The sequence below is a fragment of the Sturnus vulgaris genome, chromosome 1, assembly GCF_052056855.1.
Source record: "Sturnus vulgaris isolate bStuVul1 chromosome 1, bStuVul1.hap1, whole genome shotgun sequence".
NCBI lineage: Eukaryota > Metazoa > Chordata > Aves > Passeriformes > Sturnidae > Sturnus > Sturnus vulgaris.
Window position 1 is genome coordinate 152,668,064 of NC_142243.1, and position 11,183 is coordinate 152,679,246.

Here is an 11,183-nt window from a genome sequence, read left to right on the forward strand (position 1 = left end):
CTGTTCTCTCATTATTTATAGAGCAGAGCAAAGGGTAGAACACTGGAGACCCAAGTCTTCATTTCTACACTGATCACCAGCAAACTGTAGCATCTGAATACAGCATTTTCCATGTTACATTAAAGACTGATTTCTCTTCTAGGCTTTATTTAACCCAGCTTTTTCTCCCCAGACTTGCATGGTCATGGTGGAACAGAGTCAAGTGTGGATTGGTTCTCAGGATTCCATTATTTATATAATCAACACCCACAGTATGTCTTGTAATAAACAACTGAATGATCATCGCTCTGATGTTACAGACATCATTGTGGAGAAGAAGAATGGAACACCCAGGTAGATCTAATTTGATTTTCCTAGATGTTGAAAGAATTTATTGTTTTAAATGGGAGGGTTTATCCTGCTAATAAAGTCTTCATTTAGCTCATTTTTGTAGCTCCCATATTGTGTATGTCAACTAAGAATTTCCTTTTTAAATAAAGAGCACTGTGTAGTTTGGAACAAAGAGGATAAAGGAATGCTCTTTTGGATGAGGATGAGAACAGCCAGGAATTGGCAGCATCCAGTGAAAAATTGATACAGATGCAGTTTAAAGACCACTTTTGCTTTGAGCACGTCATTGACTACATGTTTACAGCAAGCTTCTGGATTTTTCCTGCCTGTTTATAAAATAAATAATACATTTATTGTTCTGTTCAGGCAAAATGCTTTTGATCTTTTGGTAGCAGTGGGAAGAGTGTTGGCTGAAGGTCTTAACCTGCTGTCCTCCCATGGGAAAAGCAACTCCAAGGTCAATAGGTCTGCCAGGTGTTACTGGGTTTCAGGAAGAATTTGTTTAAGTGTTGTTGGAACCTTCTGAAAAAGGTTTGCTCCTTCTAAGACAGCAAATGTTAAACGTAAAAAGAAAAGGAATAGTGTAATTTGTTTTCTCAGGTGCAGTAACAAATAAGAACAGTTTGAAATATTTTTGTTCTAATTCAAGAGAAAATTAATCAGGCAACATTGTTAAGAGGAATTATAAGGAGTGTTTCATTGTGCTCTACTCCTCATGCATGATGTAACGTGGTCTCATTCACTGAGCTCTGAGTTAGCCTGCAGTGTTTCTAGTTGATACAGAGTTGATAAAGGATAATCTTGAAGATAATTTAAAAATGAACCTTAATTTAGCTTAGTGTAAAATTGGTTATTTTGCAAGTAAGTCTCTTATGTGTGTGCACTCTTTTCTGAACATGAATGCACACTATACTTGTTTATTTTTTTTAATCTGTGCCAACAGTGAAGCATATTCCAGCAGTTTAGATGGAATGGTGATTGCTTGGAACATCAGCACTCTCAAAGTGAACCGTGTCTTTCAGCTGCCCTGCCAAAATCTCACCTCTATGAAGCTTCATGATGACCAACTGTGGTGCTGTAAGTCCCTTCCACAAATCATAATAATTACAAAAATCATCTTCATAAAGAAACAACACAATTGTTGAGTGTTCCGTTTTATTTTGCTTTTTTCATCCTTGTTTTGTAGAGATGGAAGAAGTGGGTACCTCTGTTACTAACTCTGTATCTTTAATATTGAAGGTACAAGAAGTTGCATTCTTGTAGTGTCAATTCATGAGTTTCAACTGCAGATGAAAATCGAGCACCACCTGAGGGATGTGTGTTCCTCTTTCCTTGGCTTCCAGCTCTTTCCTGAGGTATTGCACTTTCTCTGTTGCCACATGGCCCTGCCTCCTTTAAACTGTGTCATTACAAGCCCTGGTTATTTTGATACATTTTCAGTCAGCAGTGCTTAAATGTATTTTTCTGTGCCTTAGAGAGATGAAGTGTGGGCGTCTTACTCTGGGAGTAGTGACCTGTACGTTTGGAACAGCAAAGACCTTTCAAGTACACCTCAAAAGATTCATCTTCAGGATTGCTCTGAGATTACTTGTATGATAAGAGTTAAAAATCAGGTGAGAGACATCTGGGCTGGTTTTGTGTCTTGTGGATTTCTTTACTGAAGTTTTGTTTTCTTGCAGCTGTCATGGGCTGTCATTGCTTCCTCACTGGGTGTGTACATAAGTACACAAGGTTTGGAATGTTGATTCCTCTTTGAAATCAGAGATGCTAAAGACTGCCCAACACCAAATGGCTGTGTTGCAGGTGTACCCCAAAATGCATGACAAGCCAAGCCCCTTATCAGTAATTGAATGTATGGTGACATATATCAGCCATTGACATTTCCAGGGAACTGTAGAAACTGAAAGTTTAGGTCCTTTGATATTTTATCTCAGGAATTTTCAGACTAAGCCTTTAAAAAAGGTTACCAGACAAATGAGAAATGCCAGTAAATTGGCCTGTTTTTGTAGATGACCTTTTCCTTGATGAGTTACCACATTCCTAATTGAGGACAGACAAAGGAGCCAGTGGATTCCTGCCTTGGCATCTTGTGTCTATGTCACTATTGGCCTCTGTGTACCTGATTCTATGTGGTATCAGGAGCTGTGCAAATTATTGTAGTTGTGCTACCATAGGGGCCCATTCAAGGTTATTTTGCAAGTAAATAGCTAATATATATCTACTGGGAAAGCAACTTTTGGAATCCTTTTCTCATATTTTTCCTCCTTCCTTCCTCAAAAATGATTTTTTTTTAATGGAGTAGAGAACTTTTCTCTGTATTCAGCCTCTGGTTAGACTTCTGTACTAAAATGGAAAATCATTTTAGGATTCTTCCCCAAGGCAGAGATTAATATATTAACCTCTGTTTCAAGGGAGTGAGAAGATTGTTTGGAACCCCCAAGGCATTAAGCTCTCTTGTTCTACTGAAGAGCTTTGTTTCTTTTTCTTCTCTTCTTTAAGTAGTTTATGAATAAGTTAAAGAATACTGAGCCCAGTACTAACCCTTGGGGGACACCACTAGTGACAGGCTCCAAGCAGACCCTGTGCCACCACTTGCACTCCTGTTCCTTCTGCACACCAGTAAGTAATGGAGAATGAACTTGCAGCCTGGCAAAGGCTGACAACAACATTGGTAGGGCTGTCAGGCTTTAATTAAAAACAAGCCATTGTTTTTCTCTAAGAAACTGGAGAGAAACCCAGCTGCATGCTATGTCTATCTGAAATAGGATGTGTTCTGTCTGGCACCTAAGCCTGTGTCTTTTATTACCTATTATTTGACCCAATCTCTGTGGCTGTGGTTTCATTTTGGACTTGCTGGTGCCACAGTTCCCTGCAGAGCAGCAGGTTCATGAATTTCACTGCCAGTCCTGTACAGAGAAGTACTTTGTTCTCAGTGAAACTGAACTATTACTGGTTCCCACATGACTCCGACTTCCTTAATTTCAGGGTGGAAGAGTGGTTCTACATTCAGCTTATCTGCACTTCTGTTAGTTTGTAACCCTTTTGTAAAGGCTCCTTAGCTGCCCTCTCTCCACCTAAGGAGTCTTGGCTTTTCCATCTTCCCTGTGAGGGTGGTGAGCCCTGGCACAGAGTGCCCAGAGAAGCTGTGGCTGCCCCATTCCATTCAAGGCCAGGTTGGATGGAACTCTGAGCAGCCTGGTCTCGTGTAAGCTGTCCCTGACCATGGCAGGGGGATAAAACAAGATCTTTAAAGTCCCCTTCAACCCAAGCCATTTAATGATCTTTGCCCATATGACAGCTGTTCTTTTCTCTTGGCAATTTTAGTTGCTCTTCCCTGGATTTTCTCTGCTCTTGCAGTGCAAGAGCACACTGTGCCTTACACAGGGGTAAGGGAGAGTTGCCCTGGTGCTGGCACGATTGGCAGCTGAACATTCCAGTGTGGGATACAGGGGGTTTTCTGAACTGAGGGAACCAGAGGGGAGCAGAGACACCCACCAGGAGCCCTCAGCTCATGCCACAGCAGCTGAGGAGACCTGAAGGGGGCCAGGAGCAATGGTGGCCAAGCCCCTTATTGATGAGGAAATCTTCAGTGTTTCCCTTTTCTGGGAAAGCATGAGGGAACCCTCACTGTACCAGTGTGCCACATAAACCTCCTTGACTGTGTCCTGGGCTGAAATGTGAAGTAGTGAAAATGGCTGTGGGTTTGTTTTGTTCCCCCAGCTGTGGGTTGGCAGCAGTGGGAGGCTGCAGGGCAAGAGCAAAGGGAAGATCTACGTGGTCAGTGCTGAGAGGAAGAGTGTGGACAAGGAGCTGGTCGGCCACGCCGATGCGGTGAAGGCGCTGTGCTCAGCTGAGGACAGGTACGTCCTCAGTGGCTCTGGGAAGGAAGAAGGGAAGATTGCCATTTGGAAGGCTGGATAATCACACTATTCCAAATGTGTCTGCCTTCTCTGGGGAAAGGTAAACACCTGGGACTCTGTTTACTTCAGCATTTTGCATCTATTTCAACGACCTGCCAGTGTTATTGTCATGTATTTATTTGGTTTCCATCCCTGTGTTGTAGAAAATGGAAATCAAAGCAAATCTTCCCCTCACACCTTGTCCTGCTCCTGCACATTTGGTAAAGGAACAGAAATGGGAGAAGACAGGTCACTGTCTTCAAACTGGACATGAGGTGGTGTGGAGGGTCCGGGTTGCCTGCCTGGGGCAGGTCATGTTGGGAACACCAGAGCCAGCTCAGTAATTCCATGGGAGCTCTCTCTCAGCAGTGCAAGGTTGCTTAAAAAAAGGATTTTATGATGTCTTCACAGCCTTTAAGAGATGGAAAAGGGCACTGAAAGGAAAAAAACCATGTGTGCTTGGACTTAGAGAATTGTCACTGTGATCATCTTTCTGAGCTCAGAGCTGTAGGTGGGCAGTGTCCCTTAGCCTTGGTGGGATTTCTGGGGCTGTTTTCTTTAAAATGCAGGCACAGACAGGCTCTCCCCAACAGCACTGAAAGCTCTTTCAGATGAAACAAGGTATTTCCAATGAATATTTTAGGTTTTAAATGTATTTTTTCTTTGAAAACAATGCACAGCACTTGGCATTTGGAACAGTTAGTGAAATTGATTAATTTTTTTTTATCTGAAACATTAATTTATTTAATTCCTGTATATATTATACTTGCTTTTGGAAGCATCTCTCAATCCCTGTGCAGACCAATCTCTGCCCCTCCTCCCTTCAGTTTCTGTTTCTGCAATCAGAGGAATTGCTGCTTCATTTTTAAGTTCTGCACAGTCGTGAAACCCCTCCTCAATCCCTGGAGTGAAGACCAGGGGCTGCAGGAGAGGAGTCTCCAGAGCAGCATTCCCTGATTGGTGCCAGATGCACAGTGATTTTTCCACTGATGACATTTATCTGCAAGTAAAACAATAAATCTGTGCAGAAGAGTTTTATCTGCATCAGTGCAGACTGCAAAACAGTGTCTAAAAGACTGTAAATAGAAGGACAAAATGGGCTGCTACTTTTCTTAATAAATATATAACCAGTATAGGGCTAGATAGAAAGGTATAAACAACTGGAAAATATTATGACTAGAAATTTTATGACTGTATAATATTTCTGCTGATAAAAGTTTTTGTCATATGGTAACAGAAATTTTACTTTTTTAGCTTTTGTATCAATTTAAGAACATTAAACACTATATTGATATATATTGATACTCTGGCTTCTGTAGTTTGTTCTTTTACCTGTGTAACTTGATACTTGAGAATGATGATTTTAGTGCTGACTTGCATCCTTTCTGTGTGCTGTAAAGAATAATTGCCTGGGGTTTTCTCTGAGAATGTTCTCTTTTCTCAAACAGCTTCTGCTGTTATGTGTCCCCTTTTGAGTTCCATATCTGTGACTTTCAGGTTCCTTCTTTCCTCCCCTGGTTCGGTCAGGCTGCCCAGGGTAAGTGACAGGAATTATTTGCTGAATTCAAAACCACACAAAGGCTGTTAATGAACTTTCCCTGTCTGCAGAAATGAGCCAGATGCACTAACCTACTGCCTACCTGATGCTGTCTTCATTGATTTTTATTCCTGGTATGCTTCTTAAACCTGATTTTGTCTTCTTAGCTGGTTTTTAGGTGCTCACTGACCATCTCAGCTTTGCTCTAGGATTTCAGCTGTGGGAATGGACCTGCAGTCACAGCACTGTGAGATTCTGTTCAGTTCTCAGCAGAGTTTCAGGTACTTCCCGTGGGCCCCTTGGTGGTGGGAAGGCACCTCTGAGCTCCTCAAAGCTGCTTTTTTTCCCCCTCTGCCACTGAGAGCTTGCCAGGTGTAGTTGCCTCTCTGAGTCACTGTCTCCTCTGAAGGGACAAAGGGAACGGGGCTGCCCTGGCAGGAGAAGGGAGGCTGTGAATGACTGGGCTGAGCACACCCAACCCTTCTCTGGCCCTGAGGCTGTGCTGCTGCTGGGGTTGGTCAGCCTCTGTCTGAGACTCTGAGTCCAGCTTGTGCTGCCATCCCCTTCTCTTTTCTCCCAAGGAAATGTTTGTTTCTTGGAAACCTCAAGGCTAAAGCTTGTTCAGCTCTTTTTTACCGTTTTTTTTGCCTGGTCTCCTGACCTGAAAAACTTGAGGGGGAGCAGAGAGACCTGCCAGGAGCCCATGGTGCTCTTGGTCCTATGGTCCAGTTTTTGGAGGCACTATGTAGAGCAGGGAGCTGGACTTGATGATCCATATAGGTCACTTACTAATTGAGCTGTTCTGTGATTCTTTGATCAAACCAAGGGATGGCAGTGTCTGCTTCCAGAAATAACCCAGAAGTGGAGATGGGAGCTGCTTGGAAATTCAGGCTCTTGTGTGCTGGCTATGATCTCCCTACTAAGGCCATGCAGGGAGGGAGGAAACAGTCCCTTCCTCTGCCCCTCAGCCCGTGCTCACAGGCTGCTGGGAGATTTCATGGGACCAGGCCCCATTTTCCTTCAGTGCCAGCTGAGTCCTTTTGGAGGCAAATGGAACTAAACCCCATCCTCCTGCCCTGATGTGCCTTCCTTACCTGTCTGCATCCATTTAATCTGCCACTGTAACCTGCAGGATTCCTCCTGGCAACTTGCTTCCCTCTCTAGGGTGGGTTCCCCATTGTCTTGGCACAGATCCTCTGCTCTCAGAAGCAGTGGGTGACCCTGTGCCACCCCAGGTGTCAGGACAGGGACACTGCTGCACAAATGCACAGAATACTATTACCAACCACCCTTGTCCCCGGGATTTGGGCACTGTCCTGCTGAAACTTTTCTCTGGCCCTGCTGGGTGGCTGCCCCTAGCCCCTTCTTGGGATGTGAAGGGCTGCCCAGCACATGGGACTCCAGTGTGAGGGGGTGTGGGATGTCACCTGGAAAATGGTGAAGTTCCACCGGGACAGCCCATGTCCCCAGTGAACTCTGTGTGCAATGAGTGTTACACAGCCAGGCTGACACTGCTGTGGGCTAGGGGGTCTGGGAGTGCACAAGGTCTGGTGATAGACATGGGCACCATGTGCCAGTGGATGTGGGCACAATATGCCATCCTGCCCCCCAGGATGGGAGAGACTCTGGCTGCTGCAAAGCCTGGAGAATGCAGGGACTGGCCCCAGTGGGGCAGACTGGGCTGAGGGAGGGATTAATGCTGGTTTGTTGGTGGTTCTTAGTCCAGACTGGGAAGTAGAGGCAGTGCTGGAGCAGCTCCTCTGCAGGCTTTTCCGAGCCACTCCAAGGCTGCTGTGGGTAATTCTGTAATGAGCAACAGCTTAAGAAGTGACCCTGCTCCACTGTCCTCACCCCCACCACAGCACGCTCTGGCCAGCCCAGACCCAGCACCCCACTCCCAACCCAAGACTCTGCTGGGCAGAGCGGAGCTAGGAGGGGAGGCTCTTGCCCTCATTATTTGCTCACATTCTTGATAGTAGCTACTAGGAATTAACTCAGCTCTATCCCACCCAAACCCAGCACGGTGCCTCTCTGGGTGTCCTGTAGGTATCTGGAGAGGCTCCTGTACCAGTGAGGGAAGTCTCCATTCACCTCTCTGTACTGCTGAAAAAGCAAATGCATAGGCAGGACCTGATGTTTATGTTTTCACTTCTGCCTTAAACTCATGTCCAGGGAAAAGTGTGTGAATGAGTTTTGTTTAGTCAAAAGGGGAATTACCTCAGTTGCCAGTGTGCTCATTTAGCATGTGAGAGGTAGTGGCATTGATGGCTGCACTCCCCAGTGTTTTTAAGGCCAATAGCCAAGTAGAGCACTTGGATGAAAACACCAAGGTGGCTGGGAGTGTTGATGTACTGCAGAGTAGGAAGGCTCTGCAGGAGGATGTGGACAGGCAGGATTGATGGTGTGAGGCCAGCAGGATGAGGTTCAACAACACCAAGTCATGGTCCTGCCCTTGTGTCCCAACAAGGCCCTGCAGTGCCCCAAGCTGGGAGCAGAGTGACTGGAAGGCAGCCCAGCAGAAAAGGCTTTGGCAGTGCTGGGTGACAGTAGCCAAAAGTTGGCTGGTGTGTGCCCACGTGGGCAAGGAGGCCAGTGGCTTCGTGGCCTTCTGTGTCAGCAGTAGTGTGGCCAGCAGGAGCAGGGCAGTGATTGTCCCTCTGTGCTGGGCACCTGGAGTGCTGTGTGAGCAGATGTGTGCTCCTGTGGAAATGCAGTTTGTCAGAGATGTCTTTATGTGAATGAAGGTGCCACGGAGACCATCTAGCAAAGTTAACAATGAGGATTTTATTTAACAATAAATGTAGGGTAGAGAGATTGGAAGGGATAGGAAAGAGGAGGGTGAGAAGGAAAGAGGGAAATATCAGGGCTGGGCGTTCTCAGTGTGAGCCGGCATCTTAGGCCATTATCCTGGTGCTGGCACTGGGCTCACTCCTCTGGCTTCCCCCTGAGGCAGCTGAAGGAGAAAAGCCGGCGCAGAGCCCGCCGGGCTGTCTTGGCCATGGAGCGCCATGGCCGTGGGGCCGGGGGCTGCGGGACGGCTGCGCTGCCAGCGGGGCCAGCAGGAACTCTGGGTGCCAGGGCCTGGGCAGGCACCGGGAAAGCCTCTGCCGGAGCTGCGGCCACACAGGGCTCTTCCTGGGGAGGGACGGTCTGGGCACAGTCAGCCTGCATCCATGATGGGTCGTTCTTGTCTATGGCATCAGCAGGTGAGGAGAAAACCTCAAACACCTTTGCCTCTTCAGGCAGTGCCATAGGGAGAGATTGACTGTGCTCCTCTTCGCAGGGATCACTGACTGGACGAGATGGTGCTGTCTCTGCTTTTTTGTCTTGCAGTGAGAGAGACAACACGTTCTCTGGCTCACAGTCCCACTCTCCTGCCGCAGCTCTGTCCTGGAGCTCTTCTTCCTCCCACTTCTGCAGGAGCTCGTTTAGAAGAGCATCACAGGCTGGCGAGTCATCAGAGGCAGAGCACAGGTGTGCCAACAGGTCAGGAGGTGCCATCTCTGTGTTGATTTCTGCCTCCCCTGCTGAGTCTTTGGTCATGCCCGAAGTGCTGCGCGGTCCCTGGGACCCAGCAACAAGTTGCGGGGTGACACTTGACTCATCCCTGAGGACACATCCTTCTTTGTCTTGCCGCAGGAGCATCGAGGCGCTCTGTGACTCGCTGACCCTGTCACCTGCTGTTTCTCTGTCAGGGAGCTCTTCATGGTCCCAGTTTTCCAGGAGCTCCCTGACGACAGCATCGCAGGACAGGGAGTCATCAGAGGCAGGCCCCAGCTCGGCCAACGACTGGTCAAGAGACACAAGCTCAGAGTGCTTTGGTGTCTCTGCTGCGGCGTCTTTGTTCACGCTGCAAGTGCTGCGCTGCTTTGAGGGGCCTGCAGCTGCCTCCAGGGTGGGGCTTGGTGGATCCCTGGGGCTGCACCTGGAGCTCAAGGGGCTTTCTTTATTTTCCACGGAGGAGATGATGGCTCTGAACATGACATCATAGTATTCGTCTTCCAGCTCCTCCTGCTCCTTTCTCATTTTCCGGAGACGCTGCATGATGGCCTCGTCATCCTCTGGGCGCTGCCACTTGCGACGTGCAGTTCGCTGGCCTGGCAGACCAATTCCCTCCCACCTTGGGCGGGCACTTAACCACTTGGAGGTTCTCCAGGTGGACTCGGGGGGCCTGTTCTCACGCAGATATGGGCCCAGTTCTCTAAACAGGTCGCTGCAGGTGGCGCCCCCGTGCCCTCCCTGCCCACCCTGCCCCGTGCGGCCCATCAGCTGCTGTGTCTCAGAGTGCCCCAGGTGCTTCCAAGCCGGCTGGGTCCCCGTGCACAGCGGCGCACTACGTGAGCGCTGCACGGGTGGCAGGAGATGGCCCTGCCTGGCTCCTGGCCCATGGCGTTTGTACAGCAGTGGCTGCCACTCACGGGACTGGCCGTGGGTGTTTGCCTTCTGCTGCCGTGACATCTTGAGGGTGCTTTGCCAGACACTGGCCACAAGCACCCAGGAAAGCTGCTGCCTTCGGAGAATCTGCTGCTTCCTCAGAAGCTGCTGCCTCCTCAGAGAGCTGCTCTCCAGGCAGTGGCCTCTGCAGGCAGGCTTTTATAGCCCCAAGGGTCACAACGTGGACCTGTGTCACAATGGCCTCTGGGACGATGTCACCCGATGTCACAAAGGCCAGGTGGGCACAGCCACCCCTTGTTCCAGAGGCCTGGTGGTTTCCATGGAGATGCTCCTGGGCACAAAGAGGTTTTTTTAGGCTTTTTCCCCTCCACTTGGCCTATGCATGTTCTTCTCTTTCCCACCTTGTGTGTTCCTCCTGTAGAAATCCCTAAAAAAAACCACTGCCGTGTCGAAGTGTTATTCCCACCCTGCCTGCCATGTGACACAGTCCTTGGCCCCCAACCCAGGTAGAAAGATTATCAGAATGGCAAAAAACCTGTTTGAATTTAAATTGGCCACTACTGTAAAAGACAATAAAATAGTTTGTTAAAAAAAATTAGGAATGCAGGAATGCCAAAGAAAATCACCTTTCTTTAATTGATGCGGGGACAAGGGGAATATGGTCACAAGGGACGAGGAAAAGGATGAGGTGCAGAATGCCTTCTTTGCCTCAGCCTTCAATAGTCAGATGGGTTCTCTGGAGGACAAGCAGTCCCCTGAGCTGGCACGCAGCAATCTTCCTCTGCAATCCCGGAGGAAGTCGTGAGTGACCTGCAGAGCCACTTAGACACTGACAAGTGTGTGGGCCTGACCTGGAATCCCGCAGGATTGCTGAGGGAGCCCAAGGAAGATCTGGCTAAGCCACTGTCCCATCGTTTATTGTTGTCATTGCTGCCCATTTGGGGAGGTCCCAGATGACTGGAGGTGTCAGTGTGAGTGCCATGGCCAAGAAGGGCTACAAGGAAGATGAGGGGAACTGTAGG

General features: G+C 48.1%; 1 protein-coding gene across 1 annotated transcript in view; it reads left to right on the forward strand.

Moving 5' to 3' along the window:
- Positions 1-5,533, forward strand: part of DENND3 (DENN domain containing 3) — a 32,142-nt gene extending 26,609 nt beyond the window's left edge. The window contains exons 19-23 of the mRNA XM_088179851.1: positions 173-333; positions 1,274-1,407; positions 1,570-1,685; positions 1,806-1,943; positions 4,051-5,533. Of these exons, the coding sequence (XP_088035977.1) occupies positions 173-333; positions 1,274-1,407; positions 1,570-1,685; positions 1,806-1,943; positions 4,051-4,251 (750 nt within the window). The 3' untranslated portion in view covers positions 4,252-5,533. The remainder of the gene's footprint in view (positions 1-172; positions 334-1,273; positions 1,408-1,569; positions 1,686-1,805; positions 1,944-4,050) is intronic.
- The last annotated feature ends 5,650 nt before the right edge of the window (positions 5,534-11,183 follow it).